At 34.5% G+C, this 22,569-nt stretch overlaps 1 protein-coding gene across 4 annotated transcripts in view; it reads right to left on the bottom strand.

The window, feature by feature from the left end:
- Positions 1–22,569, bottom strand: part of NOL4 (nucleolar protein 4) — a 255,115-nt gene that overhangs the window by 4,985 nt on the left and 227,561 nt on the right. For all 4 annotated transcript variants that reach the window (XM_004683823.2, XM_004683822.2, XM_012725972.1 and 1 more), the window contains one exon: positions 18,182–18,362. In XM_004683823.2, coding sequence (XP_004683880.1) covers positions 18,182–18,362 — 181 coding nt within the window. The remainder of the gene's footprint in view (positions 1–18,181; positions 18,363–22,569) is intronic.

The raw sequence follows: 22,569 nt of genomic DNA on the forward strand, positions 1-22,569 counted from the left end.
TATGTGCATATGTGTGTATATATGCACATATACTACTGTTTATATGTATATATGCATATATGCATATGTATATGGTATATACATATGCATATATGCATATGTATGTGGTATATGCATATATGTGCATATGCATATATACATATGTATTTGGTATATACATATATGTATATGTATATATGTGTATATATCTATATATGTATGTATATATAGGTGTATATGTTAAATATGTATGTTTATAAACATACATGTATGTGAATATATGCATATATGCATGTGTATATGCACATATATATTTGTATATATGTGTATGTTTATGTGTATATGTATATATGCATGTATATATATGTATATACATAGGTGTATATATATGTATGTATATATTTGCATATATGTATATATAGATGTAGATATGCGTATATATAAATGTACATATATACACATGTTTATATATGTACATATATGCATATATGTGTATATATCTGTGTGTATGCATATATGCATATATATGAATATATGTATGTATATCTATGTATATATAGGTATGTGTTTAAATATGTATATATACATGTATGTATGTGCATATGTATATATGTATGTGTAAGTGTATATAGCTATACATGTGCATGTATATATTTATATGTATATATGTGTACATACATATGTATATATGAATATATATATGTATATAGGTGTACATATTTATAGTTATATATGTATATAGGAGTGTATATATGTATATATACATATGAATGTACATATATACAAGTGTGTATGCGTGTCTATGTTTATATATACATATATTGTATGTATGTCTATGTATATATATACGTATATATATATGTATATATATTTAATAGGGCTGCAGTTGTCAGTGATTCATCTGGAAGAGATTTACCATTTTAAGTGACCTTAAGAAACCTCTTCATGGGTGGAGCTTACAAAGGAATTTGGGGGTGAGTTGTTTTGTATAGATTCCAGTGAAAGGATTAAGAGGACTGACTCAAGTTTTGAAAGAATTTTGGTGGATATAATGCAAACTTAATCAATAACAGAAAACTTGTCCTTTACAACCACCACCCTCATGACTCAGCAGCTATCAACAAAGGTAAGAGCATTCCTCACAAAATATGAATAACTGAAGGCTCATACAGTAATACAATAGTAAAATACAAAAAAAATATTTTTAAACAAAGGTATTGCACTAATATATAATGCTGTTACACACATAGTAAATTAAAGTTTTGAACAGAATTTTTATATGCACTGGGAACCCAAATTTTAAATATCTGTAAGAACTGAGGTGTAGGAACAGAATAGGCATTTCCAATGAAGCACAATGCTGAGGGAAGCAGTGGGTGAGACCGGAGAGGTCTGCTGCACCATGTAGGTCATCTCCTTGGCTGGGGATTGAACTATGCTGTGACTTACCTCCTTGTGCCACCAAGGAGGCCTCAACAACCAAAATTTTAAAGTATCAATTTAATATAATTGCTTCATTGTGGTGAGGTTTGCAGGTATACTGTACATATTGTAATAGAAGTTATTAATGATAAGACTTTCAAAAGTAATAAATAAATAGTATTAAGTATCTATTGTATTGAATATTAATAATTCAAGTTCCAAAGAACACTGCTGGCCTATACTGTGTGTATTCAATAGATATATCCATTGGAAATTTTGTGTTGGAACAGAGATTTAACTTCAACAATACTGGAAGTTTGTAAGGCAGCTAGTCACTAGTGATTCAAACAATGTTGATCAGCAACATTATCTGTTCTGTAGCAGAGGTTAATTTTCAAACCCATTCAAGTTTTATAAAGCTTGAGGGCAGTTCCTGTTCAAAAAGAATTCAATACATAATGTCAATATGTAGTTATATGCATGCAATATATATAACTTGTGCAGTACATTAGCAATAACCACACTGTAACATTTGTGAGAATCAAAATAGACCATGTGATGCATATGTGATAACAGTAAAATAGAGCTCTATGATAACCAAAATAGAACATATGTGATAGGTGAAATAGACCAGGCAGACTATAAACAGACCACATGTACTAGCCAGGACCCATGCACTAGGCCTCAAATACAAGCAAGTTATAATGTCCATATGCAGAGCTATGAACACATCTTTATTACAATAGGAAAACAGACTGCAACATCATTATCTGTCCTAATGGCTCAGTGCCTTACGTGGCAGCAATAGCAGAGAGGAAATATCAGTCATAGAAGACCAATCTCACCTAAATTCAAGCTGGTAATTTCCACAACACTTCCATCAGAGAGTATTAAATGAACACCCTTTTCTCTGGCAAAATGTAGTTCTTGTCTCTGAAGACTGGCCATTTGCATCTACTCATCTCTTTCATTTTTCTCTTTAAAGATTTATTTACTTCTGCATACAAGAACTGGGGCAGAAGAGGGAGGGGTGTTTAGAGGATTCACCAGAAACATAGTGGGGAGCAGAACAAGAGGACTGACTAAAATACACTACTGAGGGGTGTGGCTGGTGGGACAGGAGCGGTCTGCTATGCCATGTGGGTTGCCACCTGGCTGGGGATAGAACTTATGCTGCAGTGGCTGCCAATAGCTTCAGAATGCTGAACTAATTTAACCCACTGTTCCACAAGGGAGGGCCTCATTTTTTTCTTTTCCCCAATAAACTTGTCATGGTCTGATAAATTCTTTCTCAGAGGGAACAAAGAAATGCCACACACTGAACCTCATCATCTGAACCAAAATATCTCCACGCCCAAGACAATACTGCACAGGACTTAATGACATAGGAAAAGGAAAGTGGTGTTGAAATAACCCTAGCAGTACAGATAGCTGTTAGAATAACTTGTTTCTCTTCATAAACACACAGTACAGATAGCATAACAGAGGGTATTAAAGAGACATGATTCATTCTTATCACACTCAGGGTTTTAAAACTTCTCTGGTTTTCCCTCACCTGAGGTCTTACTACTGGCTTCATGGTCAAGTTCTAAATCCATACCTCCCCCCCCCCAATTCTGCAGATGGCTCCTGTGTGTCTGTAGCAGTAAAAGCAAGTATTCTCCATTTAGTGCTATTTGAAGAACACATCGGATCTATGGACTAAGAAGACACTTTGAGCTAGATCACTACTGCCTAGAGAGTACAGATGTTAGGGAAAACATCAAGAAGTTGGGTTCCCCACCTAGTAAATATTTAAGTCAGTGTCTGTTACTTCCAATAGGAGAGAAATGAAAAATTATGAAAACATGTCATCTAAAAATAAGTTATGCAATAATCAAGTTCTTATCACAAAATGTGGTGTATTTTTTGGCAAAGAACTCAAGAGATGTCTTGAAGACACTCAATAAATTACAAGAAAACTCAAAAAAGATTCAAACAAAATTAAATTTAACTAAGAGAGAAATATAACTCTGAGATTTGAAACATGCTGAGTAGAGCAAATGGAAGCCAAAATACATGTATTAGAATAATCCTGAAATATAACCAGATGAAAGGAAAAAAATGTAAGAGTGAAGACAGCTACATGACCTATGGAATCCTATAAAAAGATTAGATATTGAAGTTAACTAGAATTCCAGAAGGAGAATGGAGGGAAAAGGGGCCAGAAAATTTGAGGAGCTGAGAACTTTTAAAATCTGGAAAGAGACTTGGGCATCCACTATTTCACATCACATTATCTCAATATATACATCAAAAAGTAGGTTTTAAACTACAAGGAACCTACAGGGGTTCATCAAAAGATGTCTTAGCAGAAATTCTATAGGGCAGGAGGGTGTAGAATAACATACAAAGTATTGAAATAAAAAAAATTTAGATAAGAACAATTCTGCTAAAATTGTCAACTCAGAACACTCTCATATTTTATCCGTTAAGAAAGCAAAGACTATCAGTAAACAAAAAGTGGAGGAAATCAATTACTATTAACACCTACCATAATAGAAATGCTGACATCAAGTCTTGAAGCTGAAATGAGGCTAATCAGAAACATGAAAACATATAAAATTATAGAACTCTTTGTAAAGGCTAATATTCAGTCAGGTTTATAAATTTACTATATAAGGCTATTATCTATATAGTCATCTATGTAGAATGTCTTATCAAAAATGAAAGAGAAAAGCGTGTTAGCAAGCATGTACACTTCTGGATATTCTGTTGGGAATGTAAACTGGTACAGCTATTAGGGAAACCATTATGAAGTTTTCTTAAAAAATTAGAAAATACCAGATAATGTAGCAATTCCACTTTTGCATATTTATCTAAAGGCAAGGAAAACAAGAACTGAGAGAGATGTATGCATTCCCATATTTACTGCAGCATTATTTCCAATAACCGAAACAGAAACAACCTAAGTGTGTGTCATTGGATGAGTGGATATCTATATATCTATATATATATCCCAATTACTTTGTGTATGTATATATATGTTTATATTTTATGTTTGTGCATACAGTCACACAAACTGAAATGCACAGAGGAATACTGTGGACCAAGAATGGACCTTTAAGGTCTTATGTTCAGGTAAGATACAAGAATGAGAAAAACAAATACTATATACACAACTTTTAAGCAGAATTGGAACGAGCCACATTCATAAAAACATACAGTGGCGCAAAATAGGGCCTGGGGAGCGGTAGAATGAGGGTTATTCTGTTTAAAATACAAACTTACAGAGAGTAGATGAGTAAGTCCTAGAGATCTGAAGCCCAATATCATGATTATAGACCACAGTATGATAAGTGCCAAAATTACTAACAAACTAGATCTTTCCATCAAAAAATTATAAATGACAATTATGAGATGTGATAGAGGTATATGCTAATATTGTATTCAAAAGTATATAAATGCATCAATTCAACTTACTGTATACCTTTAAACATACAATTCTATGGAAATTGTATCTCAGTAAAAATAAATTTTAAAAAGAATTTTCACATTCAATTTACAGTTGTCCAATATGTGAAGGAAACAATGACCTCATGTGAAATACAAAGTTTCTACTGATTATCCTTATTATACTTTTAGTCAGTGCACACTGACCATAATAATATAGACTTGAAAAATTGTTTGGAGATGGGGTGCCTGTGCCTGCCTTACACCAATGGTTTTAAACAAAAATATTTATATTCTCTATCAAAAATAAAGATATTTAAAGTGTTATGAATTGAGAATATTATTTTTTTCCTGTTATGGGAAAGGGGACAGAACTAAGGCATTTCATGGAGGTTGAAGCAATACTCCTGATTTCTCATCTTTGTTTTTAAATTGAATAGAAAATATTTTATAATAAAAGAAATCATGAGCAGATCATAGTCAGACAGATTGGTGGGAGAAGAATAGCTCATGGGAGATGAAGACATAAAAGTGCTAAGTATATTATAAACACACACATGTCTGCTTTGAAAGGTTACATGAAAATATATAATAGTATGACCTTCACAATTATAGACAAACTGTTCATGAAGATGTTTTCAAGAAGTGTTAAGAAAAGAGGATTATCCCTGCAATATTGCCTCAAAGAACAATAGAGTGATTTATATTGACAGAAATTGAAATCAGAAAAAAAATTCCTAAATTTAAGGTAGTTTTAAGTTATTTTTAGATATATTTGGAGTACTCAAGAAAACTAATCCCTAGTAGGTTAAATGACCTGAAGTAATATGTTTCTCCCTGTGACCACTGAGATTTTGGCAAAAATGTAAGTCACTCCACACTTAATTTTGTAGTAACTTGTTAATTCTGATTTTAGGTGAGCAAACCAAAGAGCAATGCAGGAGCCTCAGTTTACGCACTGTGAATTCACATACAAATGCATGTGCTTCCTAATTCATTCAAGCAATTGTACATGGATGTAGGGAGGGCTTTCATGAAAAGAACCAAATGCCTTTTCAAATGTCCATATCCCCTGAAGTCACAAATGGAAATATTAGCATTGTAATCATACGTAGGTTTTGAAATTTTTTTAATGAAAGAGAACAATAAAGCAATTCTTGACCTTCCTACTCTCTTGGGGTGAGTCAGATTGATGATGCAGGAGGCGAGAAGGACAGCCTGGGGTTTATTTCAGGAAGGTGTATCAGTATCTGAACTCAAGAAAAAGAAATCTAGAAAATGGCTAATTCAATTTCCACAGTAACATTTCCTATTTCCTAGAAAAGTGTAACATTCTGAACTTCCCGAGAGAGATCCTTGCTGAGTAGTAGAGGACTCGTGAAACCAATAAAACATAGCTGGCTAGTCAGATAGTTTCTCAGAGGATATGTCAAGTTCAAAGGAGGTCATCTTAGGAAAACAACTCAAGCCAACTATAATGAGTTCATGCAACCTGGAAAGCCCTTTGACTGTATACTAGCAGATTCAAGAAGAAAGGTTCTAGAACACCAGTGGAGTCCTTTTTCATTCTTTCTGGTCAGTGAGTAGGCACAATACAGAATTCTCAAGAGGATCTGCAGAGTATGTAAAGATCCATTTTACTGCACAGTACAGAACAGGCTGTTGGGAGCTGCTGTCAAGAAAAGCCTGATCAATACTAAACTGTAAAACCGATTACATGTGCTGGGCAGTTCAGGGAAAATACAGGCCACTCACCTCTTTTCAGACCTTTTCCTCTGAGGCTTCCTGACCTATGAAGCCTGGTGAAAGGTTTGAGAACTCAGATAAACTGAAGGATGGTTCATTTTATGTTGCAGACAATTTAGATTACCTTCAATGTTCCTACAAATGATAAGCATTTTTAATCATTAAATTTTAGAAATTTAAAAATTACAAATAAGCATTAACTCTTGGAACCTTTTTGTATCTTAATGTATATTTGTATAAGTAATACAGTCTCAGTTAAGCTCCAGGTTATAGAGTATATGTGAAAAGCTGGAAAAAATAGAATAAACTCAGTGACAAAATTGTGTTCACATTTAAAATATCCTGAGTTGGGGCTTTGTCTATATATTCTACAGTTTTAAATTGTCACAATGAAATTCTTTTAACAAATTGTTGGGCTTCTACTAAAGTAATCCTAACCTGTGCCAGAGATGTTTTTAACATAGGGTCACAGCACATTAACTTGTCTCAAAAGAAAAATAATTTAAAATTTTATAAAAGCTAAATGAGCAGAATGAGTTATAAGAAAATACTATTTGAAAATAATCATTTAAGTTTTTGTAAGGTAATTCATTGATCTCATTTATTTAGAAGTGAAAGATATATAATTCGATGCAAGGAGCCTGATGGAATGAAAACAAAAAAAAATGGCTCTTAACAATAAAACCATCCAAAGTCCACTATGTTGGTGGAAGGTATGAATAAGCGAGTCTAAAACACTGCTGTCCAGCAGACAGGTCTATGGTGATGAATACTCTTTGATGCTTATTCAATACAAAAGCCTCTCATCACTATGGCAATTAACTACTTGAAAAGTGTCTCTGGCATGACAGAAGAAGTGAATTATAAATTTTAATTTTAATGTCAATAGCTACATGTGACTAGTGCTTATTATATTAGATAGCTCATGTGTCAATAAACCTGTATTTAAAAGACAGTAAAATCCAAATAAGTATACAGACAAGTACTAAAGAAGGAAAATATCCTTATTGTCAATTCATCAGAGGAATATTCACAATAGGAAAAATGGGCTTACCAAGAGTTAACAGCCACAAATTGTACACAATGGCAGAAAAAACCCTAGATACAAATAAACTTTGACTATGTGCTGCTGAATGCACTTTGACTACTCACGTTTACTGGAATTCTATTGAGATATACAGTAAATGCATGATCTCAAATATACTAATCACACAGTTACCTTTCTTCACATACTATGTTATCATCATTGTGTAAAAGGCATGTGAATCAACCAGAGGAAATTCATTTCTACAAATAATTTTTTGGTTCTCCTTTTTAAATTATCTCTGCAATTTTATACACAGACCTTATGTATTCTTTAGACATCAGAAAAACCCAGCAGGTCTCCAGAAGCAATGGTCTCCTCCCTATCTCTTTGCACTTCTTGGTATGTGACTAGGGAGCCAGAAGAATTATAAGGTGAAGGTAAAAACTGTACTTTCCATTTCCTATGGTAAATGTTTTGTTCCTCTCTTAGGGGATTTAAATTGAATACATTTGAAAACACAATTTACATAGTTTAAAACTGTCTGAAATATGATTTGATATGAAACACCTATTATTGTGTTCTTTAGGATATTTAAAGAGAAAAAGAAAACAAACTTTTAAAAATTATCTTCAACTTCAGATGATTTTCCCATGCTCAAATGCATTTTGCTAGGCTCTCCAAAGAGAACATATTTTACTGGAAGTATTTTCACTGAGTGATTTATCTATTTAATATTCCTTGGGCACTGATATAAGGCAATTACCCATGGACACTGATAATATGATAGTCAAAAAGAAATCGCTGTCTCTGTTATTCAACTGTAAATCTAGTATATAAATGAACACATAATGAGTTGAATAGATGATATACCTAGTGTATCATGGGAACATACTGGAACAAAACCTAGTAGCCAGGAAATGCCAGGATGAGGCAACTAGAAAAGGTACTGTAGAGAGCACAATTGTTCTTAAGAGTCAGGTGGGGGATAGGCAGTAGTGTGGGGAAAAAGAATTGAATTTTAAAATAGTATAAATAAGGTTTCCTGGGATGTCTAGACCAAGCTATCTGGTAGACAATCGTAATATACAATCTGAAGTTCAGGTCAAAACGTTCTAAGCACTGCAACTTGACACATTCTACAGTTTGAGACTAAGTGTGCCTTCCCTTGAGCAGTGACAGGAAGGTTAAGAGGGTAAGTGCAGGGAGCTAGAAAAAACAATCCTGGCATGGAAAGGTATGAGCAGAGAGAAAAAGGTAGGGGGTTATCTGAGGAGCATAAGGTGACATGAGAGTGTACTATCATGGAAGCCACGAGGGTGAATATTTCCAGGTCTTAATCATCAACAGGTTCAAGAATGACCCAAAAGTCTGGTAAGATAACAAGAAAAAAAAAATCTTCAGTTTGGCAGTAAGAGTCACTGATAAATTTAACCAGGGCCTTTTCAGCAAAAATGGTAGAGAGAAGCCTGTCCTAGTGGATTAAAGACTTACTGGCAGATATGAAGTAAAAAAAAAAAAAAAAAAAAAGTAGATGAAAAGCAGTCCTTTGAAAATTTCAGAAGAGAGGTGATGTTTCAGAATGTTGATGCCTTGGGATAGCACATTTTTCACACAAAATTAGCATGGTGATGAGTTATGGTAAAGCTTCCTTAAACTCATAATTACAGGCCTTGATTCAAAGCATCTTTACAGCCAACAATTCTGAATATAAATGAGTACCAAACCACATAATGGATGTAAAGAGTTAAGCATACTAGAAATTGCCATACAAATATTAGTTATTATGATCATTATTACTACAATTTGGGCTTGTGAGATTTTGGTCTGTCTATCAGCCCATTTCATATCAGAGTTGAAAAATGAATTGAAAAGTCTGCCCAACAACATTTGTGGAGAGGAAACATCAGTAGTTAATTTATGTATTATGCATATAATTTAGACTTACTAGAGCCAGTGGATAACTGCAGTGAACCACAATTGCCCTCTTTAGACAGCTCAATGTGAACTTCCCGATAGAAAGAAAGCATTCCAAAGTCCTATGTAATTGGATGTGATAATAACGGGAGTATTGACTGCTTGCTTGCTTCTCATTTCAGTTGTATAATTTGAATAAATTCTTTATACAAATAGTAACTGCTGTCATTTTGGTAACATTTCAATTTGAAAATTTGGATTGTTGGGTACAGGCTCTTGCCAGCTCTCAACAAAGGAAGATTGGCTAATGAAGGATTGGAAAGTACCCTTTTCTTGCTATGAAATCTCCAACACAGACTTGCTTTTCCTATTGCTACACTATTCAGCCTAAAGCAGGTGACAAGAAAAAACCTTATAACAGCAATATACTCATTAGCCTTTTCCACTCGGAAGTCCCCAAATTCAGTTTAATCTTTCTTCCTCTGATTCATTTGTTTTTTTCTGTGATAAATCTTTCCTCCTGGCATCTAATATACATAATTCACTATGCCATTTGGAGTTTGTGGCATATATTAATATATGTCTCTGCTTATACAAGGGATGAAGTAGTGGACAAAGCAGAATTTCTGCTTTCAAGGAGTACACATCTACTTAGGGGAAAAAAAATTAAACATGTCACAATTTAATGAGACAGTGCTGGGGTAGAGACATATGAAGCGGAGTGGTTAATTTCCCAGAGTGGGAAAGCATGGCCAAGGTAGAGCAGGGTTTCACATATGAAGTGGTATTTATTCTGTTTTCAATTATTTTGATATTTAGACAAGGAAAGGAATAATGTTTTATTTTTGATCTGTATATTTCTTAAGGTCAGTGATTTGGTCTTATTCAACTTTCCTTAAGTACTTAGCACCTGACCTGATAGAGACAAAATGTTTGCAACCCCCATCTAGATATTGAAGTATAATCCCTAGTGTGGTGCTCTTTGGAGGTGACCCTTTGTTATAAGAGTGGGTCCCTCATGAAAGGGCTTGATACTGACAAATAATACACCAATGACAGAGAGCTCCCTTGTTCCTTCCTCCATGTATAAGCATGGAGTGAAAAGACACCCTTCCATGAACCAGGAAGGAGATTCCAAGCAGACACTAAAACTGTATTTGATTTGGACTTCCTAGCCCCAGAAATCTGAGAAATAAAAGTGTGTTGTTTAACTCATCTAGTCACTTTTGTTACTGCAGTTCTAATAGATTTAGACAGTGCCTGTTGCATGAGAATCCCACCATGTCTGCCGAATCAAATATTGTTAAGGTTGTCATTGTCATTCCTCTTGAACATAGTACAATCTAGCTGAAGCAAGATTTGTGTTTTTATTATAGTATTAATTCAAAAGTTTCAGGAAACATATCCCCTTTAGCCTTTGCCTTCCTATTTAAATTGCCAACCAGTATCATACTTCCTTTTTTTCTCACTAGTGATTAGGATTCTGAATGCCTTATCTGCTTTATAAATTGAGTCAGATGTATAGCCAATTAATTTGGTCTCTTGAAAGATGCTGCTCCCTTTCCTATTTTTTCAGAAGATCTCAACAAATCTTACCATTAAGAATTCACAAATTTAGATTAACCAGTTGTCAACCAGCAGATATGCTGGCATCTCACATAATGCTAATCTTCTGCTATGTTCTTTATAGCTCTCAAGATTTATGTAGATATATGTAGTTTCTTTCTCTCTAACTCAAATTTGTTACAGGGAATGACTATTCTGATATCTTAAAGATGAATTAATATGCTAAAAATACTTTCAGAAGTCAGAATATTTGGAATTCCCCGAACTTATCAAGTCTTCATGTAAAGGAAACTGTGGAATTAATCAATCTGGTTGTCTTTCAAAGATAAAAACAGCCAAAGCAAATCAAAGCAGCAAGAGCTAACACCAATGTTATAAATAGTTGTGTTTGGGAGTTATAGAAGTTATTTAGAGAGATCCTTCACAAATGGTAATTAACAACCATTATATTGTTAGAATCCTTTTGTAAATATAAACTCTTTATGCCAAAGAGTTTACTATTTATTAATATTTTTGCCTTTAAAAATTTTCAGAATTACCTCAAAACCAGTGTTCAAAGAAAATCATATTTCTAAAAATATGTTACCACACTGGTTCTTTAGCTACTTCTGTTTCTACTAAACTGTATATAGGCTGAAGTATTTGAACTGATGCCGCTCAATCTTTAAGAGATCTATAGCACATCACATGAAAGCCAAAGAATGTAATACTTAAATTTCAAAAAATCACCTATGTGACCTTAAGCAACTCACCTAAATTTCCAAGCCTCTTTTTTTTATTGTCTAAATTTCCAAGCCTCTTTTTTTTATTGTCTTAAAAAAATAAATATTTGATAATTTCTCAAGTTCCATTTTTTTATTGATTTACTTTTACAGGAGCATGCATGGATGTAGTCCTACACTACTACACATTATGCAGTTGAGTTTCCCATGTTTGGGGAAATCCCAGGAGTCAGCACGCCCGGAGTGCAATAGGGGAGTCTTGCCATGATAAAACCACCTTTGTGAGTGTGTTGTTTCCCTGCCAGGTAAGTATTTTTCTCAAGTTCCTTTAGATTCTGTAATTTTATGACAGTGAGGAGAAACTTATAGGGTAGACTTGACCATAGGTACACTTGTACCTACATTCAAACTTCAGATTCACAAAATCTGCTTTCTAACCGCATTATGACCACATACCTGGGCTCTAGAGCAGATTGCCTATGCAGCCTCTGAGTACCACTGAACAATACAACTGAGGAAAAGAAGCCAATGTATTGATCCCATGTGTGTGACTATATGAAATGGGTGTGCACATGCACTGTGATACCTGCTTCTAAGGTCAAATTAAGGAAGCTCTGAGAATTATGACTAGCTCATCTAGACTTGGGAGTTCTGAATTTAATTAGTAAATACTTAAAGGACGTGGGGAAGATTGTATCTCAGAGGGAAAAGAAAGTCAAAGAAGCTCAGGGAGCTAAAGCTTCAGGCACTTACCTGAAGCGGGTTTTTTGAGGTTGAAGTTAAATAGTATCATTTTCCTAAAAGTAATGAAACTATCAGATTTTCCTTTTAACTATTTTCTGGTTCTTTTGTGGCAAAGTATCAAAGGGCAAGAAGAAACTTCTGGAATCTTGCTCATTAATACATTATCATTGTTTTTAAATTCCTACCCAGTTTTTACCCAGCATTGACCTTTTCCCTAATGTTCTCTCTTCAAAATGATCTCCCAAAAAATTCTCCATCATATCTTCATCCTATCCCTTCCTTCTACATTTCATCTTCCCATCAGTAGCTCTCTGTCTTTGTCATGAAAACACAGTGTTTCCTCAAACTTACTAAATAAATCCAAAGAACAAAGGGGAGAAGGAAATATATAAGTCCTACAGAAACCTTCAGAAGAGTACCATGTTTTAGTAAGTGCTATGTTGTTACTACCTTGATACTCGTAATTTTTAATTGTGGCCCTACATTTTCATTATTTCCCCCAAATCACCCACTTATGGAATAATGAAAAATTATTCTGGTTGCATTGGAACAGAGTGAGTTAATATTCAGTTTGTTCTAGACTTCCACATTTCGTTCATCTGTGTTCAAAGCTTTGTTCTCTGCTTTCATTTTCAGGACTAACTACCACTGTAATCAAATTTTCCATTGTCTTTTTCTGATACAACATAAATATTAGTATTAAGGAAAATAAACTTTAAAACAATAAATTACTAGTGATAAAGATATTATACCAAGCTGAGTGTCAAACCATAAGGAATATGTAATAATATAAACAATATATGCTCCTAAAGATAGAGTCCCAAAATAAATAATTGCCAGAACTGAGGACAAAAGTAGACAATTCAGTAATAGTACTTGGAGACTTGCATACCCTTCTTTCAATAATGGATATGAAAACTATACCTTCTTTCAATAATGGATATGAAAACTATGCCTAAAAAACCCACATAACCAAAAAAACACATTCTTCTCACACACACATGAAAATTTTCCATGGTAGGCCATAATTTGGTCATAGAACAAACTTCAATAAACTTTTGTATGTTTATAATCATATAAAGTATGTTGTCTGACCAAATGAAATAAAATTATACATCATTAACAAAAATAAATGCGGAAAATTCACATAAGGCAGCAAATAAACAAGATAGTCCCTAATAATTCATGTGTCAAAGGAAAAATGACAAAAGGAATTAGAAAATATTTGGAGATGAATAAAAATAAAGCTGTAACATATCAAAACTTGTGGTATATACAAAAGAGTGTTGTAGCAGGTCATTAATAGGACAAATGACTATATAAAGGAAAAAATGACTTCAAATTAGTGTCTTAAAAGCCTCCAGGGCTTTCTTTCAACACTCATAAAATAATTTGCATTCTTTGGGTAATGCATTCTTTAAGTAAAAACTTCCCAACACAGGAACTGTGTTGACTTAAGTTCTCCACATCAAGGTGATCCTCTGGGTAAATTAAGCAACACCCAATTTAGTGAAACCTACCCCATACCATGAAGCCTTTTTTTCAAATTAAAACAGACCCAATTCCAGGCATTTTCAGTGGAAAAAGACAGGGACTATGTTTTTTAAAGAAAGAATTTTGTGCTTTCAGTGATACTAGCAATTCAAATAGAAGACTGAGGTTTTTGCTTAAGTTTGTTGATTTTTACATGTCTGTCCATCTTGGTCTCTGAAAAATCACATATTTTACTGATACCATAGAATTACACATTTACTTTAAGTCATAATATAAACCATAGCCTCAAGATAAATACAGGATACTAAATAGAACATATTATCTTAAGATAGTACACTGTGGAATTAAATTGTGATTTATTAGATCAATTGAAAATTTCTTTTCTGTGGAACTACAGTAACAACTCATTAAAGATATGCAAAGTTTATGTTTGCACTAGTTTTTTTTCAATTTCAGGTATTCATAAATAAGTTTGTTTCACTGTTACATAGATACATAAATTGTTGCAAAGTTAAGTCTAAAAAAACAAAAAATAAAAAAACAAGTTTGGAAACTTCTGGATTCTATTCTATTCCCCAGTTTCTGCTTCTATGCCAACTTTAAAAAAATATATGGTTTCCAGGCTCTCCCTTGTGGCACAGTGGGTTAAAGCATAGCACTGTAATGCTATCCACAGCCACTACAACAAAAGTTTGATCCCCAGCTCAAGAGGTAACCCACTTGTGCAGCAGACCTCTCCTGTCTTGCCTACTGTTCCCCTCAGCAGTGTCCTTTGTCAGTCTGCCTGTTCTGCTCTGATCTACTCTGTGAATCCTCTCACTGCCCCTGCATCTCTGTCCTGTATCCCAGTTCTGTATGCATAAGTAAATAAATCTTTTAAAAAATTATAAAAAAAAAGTATGGTTTCCACTTAAATTTATGTAAGTCCTTTCATGAATACTGTAAGTACTTTTCACTACATGGAGTATATAGAGAGATTTTTCACTATTTATTACATATGCATGCTACTCTTTTGTTTGGATACAATATAATCAGCTAGCTTTCAATTGGCTATTTTTACTGTATTCTTCAATTTTTTAATTCACAAATACTCCAATGAATGGCCCTGTGTTATATCTTGGATTCTTCCAGCAAGTTATTGAAAAAGATCCCTAGTCCAAAGGTTGCTAGATCAAATGGTAAGTGCTCATATAATTTTGCTAGATGTTGTCAAGTTCCATTCCAACTGTGCTTTTCTACAAACAATGCATGAAAGTACTTGTTTCCTTCACAGACTTGTCAGAAGAATATTGTTATTAAATATATTTGTTGTTAATCTGACAGCATTTCTCTTATTAGGAGTGCATGGATTTGTGTAAGTGTATTAGATATTTGCATTACTTTCTTTAGAAGTTATACTGCGTATATTTCTAGTCTAACTTTTAATCTTTAATTATTTAAATATGTCCTTTGTGTATCACTGCAAGCTAGCCATGGCTGCTTCAGTGTGGATTTGATTTCTGGCCCTGGAAGTGATCCCCATGTCACAGCAGATCTCTTCTGTCTCGCCTCCTGCTCCCCTCAGCAGTGCACTTAGTTGATCTGCCTATTCTGCTCCCCACTTTGTCTCTGGTGAATCCTTTCACTGCCCCTGCACCTCTGGCCTATACCCCAGTTCTGTATGCATAAATAAATAAATCTTTAAAAAAACTTATGTCCTAAGAACGGAAACCATAAAATACCTGGAAGCAAAGATGGGTAAAACACTACACGACATACGCTTCAGTAACATCTTTGAAGATACAGCACCCAATACAACGATAGTGAAGGAAAGGGTAAATAGATGGGACTACATCAAGCTAAAGAGCTTCTGTACAGTAAAAGAGACATTACAAAAAACCAGTAATCTCACTGATTGGAAAAAAAAATTCCTCACACAAAACTAGCGATAAAGGATTGATCACAAAAATATACAAAGAACTGATGAAACTCAAGAAAAAACAAACAACTCCATCAAAAAATGGGCCAGAGCTAAAAAGATACTTCTCCAAAGAGCAATGCAGATGGCCAACAAGCATATGAAAAAATGTTCAACATCACTTGTAATAAGGGAGATGCAAATTAAAACCACAATGAAATACCACCTCACCCCAATGAGAATGGCACATCTTCTAGCAACAACAAATGTTGGCAAAGGTGTGGAGAAAAAGGAACTCTCCTGTACTGCTGGTGGGAATGCAAACTAGTACAACCACTATGGAAAACTGTTTGGAGGTTCCTCAAACTGCTAAACATGGAGCTTCCCTACGACCCAGCAATCCCACTCCTAGGTATCTACCCAAAAGACACAAAAACACTGATTGAAAAAGACAACTGCACCCCCATGTTTACTGCTGCCTTATTTACAACTGGAAAAAAATGGCAACAACCCAAATGCCCAAAAGTAGATGACTGGATTAAAAAGATGTAGTATATATACAATGGAATATTACTCAGCAACCAAAAAAAATAAATAAATAAACACATACCTTTTGCAGCAACATGGATGGAGCTGGAAAAGATCATGCTTAGTGAAATAAGCCAGAAAGAAAAGGAAAAATACCGGATGGTTTCACTCATAGCAGGAATATAATGGACCAGGTGAGAAAATAATAAAAATAATGAACAACTATATATACCAGAGACATTTTATGAGGATGGAATGGGGAGTGGGATCAAAAATGGTGGGGTGAAGGAAGTGCACTGGACTATGGTGATGGCAACATGGGTGACTTGGTGATGGGAAGCCCATGGGAATTACAACTGAGATGGGAAAAGATGTAAAAATAAACTATTACATTGAATTTTTTTTAAAAAAATCATGTCCTTCGAGGCAATGTTGGTTTTTAATGTTGTATATGTTTTACCGATGGAGGTTCCTAACTGCCGATGTGTGTCATCACAGTATGAATGTGACTGATGCCCCAGTGATCCTCTGCCATACCCACTGGGCCTCACACTTTGCTCTTTATTTATGGTTTTTGCATTTCAAGCTACACAAGCTTTCATATTAACCCTTGGTAGTATTGAACACTAATAGTTTTTCTAGCTTATTATTTTTTTAGTTGGCTTATCACTTTTTCTTTTTTTTTTTTTGGTTACACAAAAGATATATGTTTGTGTATGCATGTATAATGAAACTTGATACCCCCTGGATTTTAAATGTAGTTAGGAAATTTTTTTCCTCAAATTTGTAAGAAATTCACCCATGTATTTCCCCCCCTAATATATGAGTGGTTACATGTTGTACATTTAAATCTAGATCTCATTTCAAGTTCACTCTAGTACACAAACAAAATCATCCCTAAAATCTTAGGCATGAGCCAGTACAGTACGGTTTGGCTTCAGTGCACCACTCACACTGCTGGAGCACACCACTGCTGTGGACAACTACTGGCTGAAACGGCATAGTAGTTTCCAAAGCTAGTAAGTAAACTATAAATCTGAGACATACAACAGGGGAGGGGGGTGAGAGGGGTCGCAACAGAGGGAAGAAAGACAATGGTGATGCTTCACTGGCCATGTGGTGGTGGAATTTTTTTTTGGGATTACACCTGAGAAGAGAATCAAACAAGGTACAAAAAATGAACAAAAATATAAAAAAAAAGAAAGAAAGAAAAAACCCAGCAAAAACAAGTGTTGTTCCTTTCAGAAACAGCAGCATTATAGGGAACTGTCCTTGTAAGTAGATGAACATTATCTATTAAATGGTCTTGCTTTTAGCAAACTGGCACTGACTCTTGCTTACAATAGAATGCTCATTTTCTTCCTTTTTTTTTTTTTAAAGATTTATGTATTTATGCATACAGAACTGGGGTACAAGCCAGAGGTGCAGAGGCGGTGAGAAGATTCACCAGAGATAGAGTGGGGAGCAGAACAGGCAGACTGATGAAGTACACTGCTGTGGGGAGCAGCGGGCGGGTCAGGAGAGGTCTGCTGTGCATAAGGATCACCTCTGGGGTGGGGATCAAACTCATGCTGAAGTGGCTTTTAGCTTCTTAGTGCTGTGTTTAACACATTGCACCACCAGGGAGGGCCCTCATTTTCTTCTTTTAATTTTAAGGAATTTATTACCCCCAAATGGACATAAAAGAATCACAATCTGTGAAAGACTCACCGCTACTGGAAGCATCATTCAGGTTTAGCAGTCCCCCTCCCAGGCCTCTGTAACTGTGGTAGCTGTAGGTTCCATTTCCATTGATGTACAACACCTCCTGGGACCCCGACATGGCTGAGGTTGAGTAAGTGGCTTGGGCCGCCTCCGGTTTGCACTGCTTGTCGGCGGGAGCAGAGTCATCCTGCATGAAAACAGCAGGCCACTCATCAGATTACTACCATGTTTTATCATTATCTTCATTTCTTCACTGAACACAAAATCACATAGTCAACATGAAATCAGTAGATAAATTTTTAACGACTTTGCTTAAACCTGAAAAAGGAAACCAAAGTAACAACCTGAGGCAGGATTGGAGATGAAGTGACATAGAATGTCCAGTGAAATTTTAAATTACATGAAGGACAGTTGTTCACAATAGCCAAGAAGTGGATGTAGCTTAAATATCTATTAACAAAGAAAATATGACACATAAATACAATCAATGATTATTCAACCTTATGAAGAATGTTCTGTAATAGCAGAACAATAGTATAACATAGATGAATGTAAGGACAGAATGCCAGTGAAACAAATATTATAATTCTACTTATATTAGATATTGAAGTAATTAAACACACAGGCACCAAAAGTGGAGAGGTCACCAGGAGCTGAGGGAATGGGGATGAGTTTCAGTCATATAGGATGGGGAAGGGTTTAGGGGCCATCCAGACTGCATGTAGTTGACAATATTTTTTCTCTACACATGAAAATTATTGACAGGGTACATTTTACATTAAAATTCAAAAATTGTAGCCAGGTTTAAAAAAATACATGAAATTATAATTTATAAAAAAATGCAAAATTTGGCTTTCTTAATTTAATTTTTTTTTTTGCCGCCTACTCTTCTCATAATAGTTGTAGAAAATTTTATTTAGTGCTGACTATATCCTGTGCCCTGTACAGGCATTGTAATAGTCACACAAAAACCTGAATAGACCCAGGTCTCTCAGCTGGTTTTTCTTTAAGCTGATCTAGTATCTAAAATGTCTCTCAAAACTTCTAAGCAGGTTGTGAGTACAGTGAACCTCTAGTATTTCAACCAGGCAGTCAACTGATTCCAGATTTTTTTTTTTCCATTCTGAAAATAACTCTGCTGGTAGAACATATACAAGGATGGTGAGCTTTAGACCAAAACTCTCTATAATGAGGATATTGGCATCACCACATTTACAATCTCTAATAGAGACTTTAAATCAATACATATCAATTTATGTGTTTTCTTTTGTACTATGATGAACTTTTTGAATTAGAGGTAGTAAGGGAATTTAAATAATATAAAGATGATATATTTAGGAATCTTGTTGCTGGAAATATGTGACATAATAAGTAGGTCAGAGGTAAATAATTCTGTGCTACTATGAATAAAATATTAATAAAGTAACATTAATAATATAAAAACAGCACTTATTGGAGCCTCAGAATCTGTAACTGACTTTTTTAGTGGCCTTTTACAATGATGGTGAGTGGCAAATGATTAAACCAATGGTGACTATAACTCATAGGTATATAAAAGTCTTCTATACAATGGTGTGGTCTCCTATCAGAGTGTCAACTTTCTCCTTTCTGGGGTCAGTGTGATCATATTCATGTCTATCTATACTAGAATGAATATAGAAAACATATACACACATACACAGAGATGTATATTTATTTTTTATACTAAATGTGAAGCTGGGTCTCCATGCTGGTTCCATCATGAATTCAGTCAACCATGGATGAAAAATACAATGCCTACTATGTAGTTAGGCTACATCATTGTGTCTATACTAAACATGTACAAAGATTTTTCCTGTCATTATTCCTTTAGTAATATATTGCATCAACTATTTAAATAACATTGAATTATGTATACTCTAAACTTGATTTCAAATATATGAGGGGAACTGTTCAGATTATATGAAAATATGCCATTTTATAAAAAGGACTTACACATCCTCAGATTTTGGTAGCTGTGACAAGTTGTAGAACAAATTCCCCATAGATATCAAGAGATGGTTGTATATTCAAACATAGTTTATCCATACTACTATTTATTTTATATATTCATTCAGTTTATCAAATGAGGAAAATTTAGCAAAAGGTAGATTATTTGTGATGTTTATACTTCCATTTTCTTTAAGTAGAGTAGATTTCAAACTGCTTTCCATGGAACTGTAAAACTTCCTGGGGAAATGTCGCAGTGCTTTCCTGAGATTATGGACTGAGGATATACAGATATATTTTCGCACTCTACCTTTCCCTTTTACTCAGACTAGCAGCTCTGGTTTACTCTATAGTCATAAAAGCACCTCTTCTCAAGCATTATAAGAAACACTAGGCTGTGACATTCTTTCTTAAAGACATTTATTTAGCTATTGAAACTTTAAAAGAAGGCAGATTATTCTATATTTCAAAGCAATTTTAAGGTCCTTGGTGAGGGCTGACCTCAAACAATTCCACCACTAATACATAGTTTCTTGATTGAAATTGAGTTGGTCAACTAAAATTTGAGTTTCTACTTTGGGTAAAATGGTAGCTCATCTGAAACATACAGTCTATTTTTTATGTTTGTAAATAAAATATACTCATAGGAGAAAAGTTTCTTAATGGTGAGTAAAAAGGGAGGAGGGAAAAAGCATTGTCTTCACAATATTTTCTCTCTGATTCATTGTATGATAGAATTAATTTGTATTATTAAACATGCTATTTTTTAAATTTGCCTCAGTCTTTCATCATTAACCATTATTCCAAGCCACAGTGACTGCACTGTGCAGGGAGATAATTAATTCGATTAATAAACAAAACAGGCCTTGTAGGAAGTCATTTGTATTCAAACACAGATTTACATTCTTAATATTCTTGGCAGTCCACTATATATGAAGAAATATAGCATATTTAAATCCCAGTAAACTCTGGTCTCTAGGGTTTTCAGTTTAGAAATTTAATATAAAGTTAACTCATGTTTTACTCATGAATGATTACTATTTGTTTCAAAGAAGCATAGATTCCATTGCTATAAAAAATAAATATCCCCTAGAGTCACATTTTAATCTCTCTAGACAACTTTTAGTAACCACTAATTCCCAAAGTTCTTAAATCTAACAGCTTGCTCCCTTGGTTGTTATTATTTTCAAAAAGGTAATTTCTGGGCAGTATAGGCTATGAAATACAGTTTGTTAATCATGGAAAAAATCATGAAAAAAATCATGATCCTGAAAGATCATGAAAAAAAATGCTATCCTAGTATCCACATCACAAATTTTTTTAAAAAATTTCATAATAATGAAATAACATCAAGAATTAAATGACTAGCAGGTCCTCCATGGTGGCGTAGTGGGTTAAAGCATAGCACTAAGAAGTTAAAGCCACTTCAGCATGAGTTCGATCCCGCCCACCCTGGAGGTGACCCACCTGGTGCAGCAGACCTCTCCTGACCCTCCCACTGCTCCTCTCAGTAGTGTACTTTATCAGTCAGCCTGTTCTGCTCCCCACTCTGTCTCTGATGAATCCTCTCACTGCCCCTGCACCCCAGCCCAGTTCTGTATGCATACATGAATAAATCTTTAAAAAAAATTAAATGACTAGTAATATTACTTGCCATAATTAATCTTGATTCAGATTTCTTTGATGACAGGTGAAAGAAACCCTTATGAGGACTTCTATAGTATGACACTATTGTTAACAATAACTGTCCTAGATATATAAATATACATTTCATATTTAAAAAAATGGGCTTATATCAATTTGGGTGGTACCTTATAGATGAGCTCAAGATTGGGACTGGTTTGCAAGAATACATGTTACCTGCTCAGGGTTCTCTCATTGACACAATATCTAAGACTGCTGGTTTTATCTTCTTTTACTGCACTGGCAGAAATTGACCAAAAAAAAATCTTAACCTTATCTGGTTAAGATTTTTTTTTTTACTTGGGCCACACAAATTTACTCTTAACTTAGATACCTAAGGAATTACTTAAGTACCTTAGACTGACATTTTTGAAATGAAGTTTAATTTATTCCAATCAACCTTCTGACAATGGGTATCAAAATATTGGCATGAAAGGTATTTAACTGATTTTATTATATCTCCCAAGGATTCTACTTTTTCTTTTTCATAATCTCTATTATTAAAAATGCTGTATAGGCCCTCCCTGGTGGCGTAGCAGGTTAAAGCACAGCATTAAGAAGCTAAAGCCACTTCCACATGAGTTCAATTCCTGCCTGCCCAGGAGGAGGTGACCACATGGCATAGCAGACCTCTCCTGACCCGCCCGCTTCTCCCCTCAGCAGTGTACTTCTTCAATCTGACTGTTCTGCTCCCCACTCTGTCTCTGGTGAAGCCTCTCACCACCCCTGAGCCTCTGGCCTGT

The sequence above is a fragment of the Condylura cristata genome, unplaced genomic scaffold (assembly GCF_000260355.1).
Source record: "Condylura cristata isolate star-nosed mole 26May11 unplaced genomic scaffold, ConCri1.0 scaffold00016, whole genome shotgun sequence".
NCBI lineage: Eukaryota > Metazoa > Chordata > Mammalia > Eulipotyphla > Talpidae > Condylura > Condylura cristata.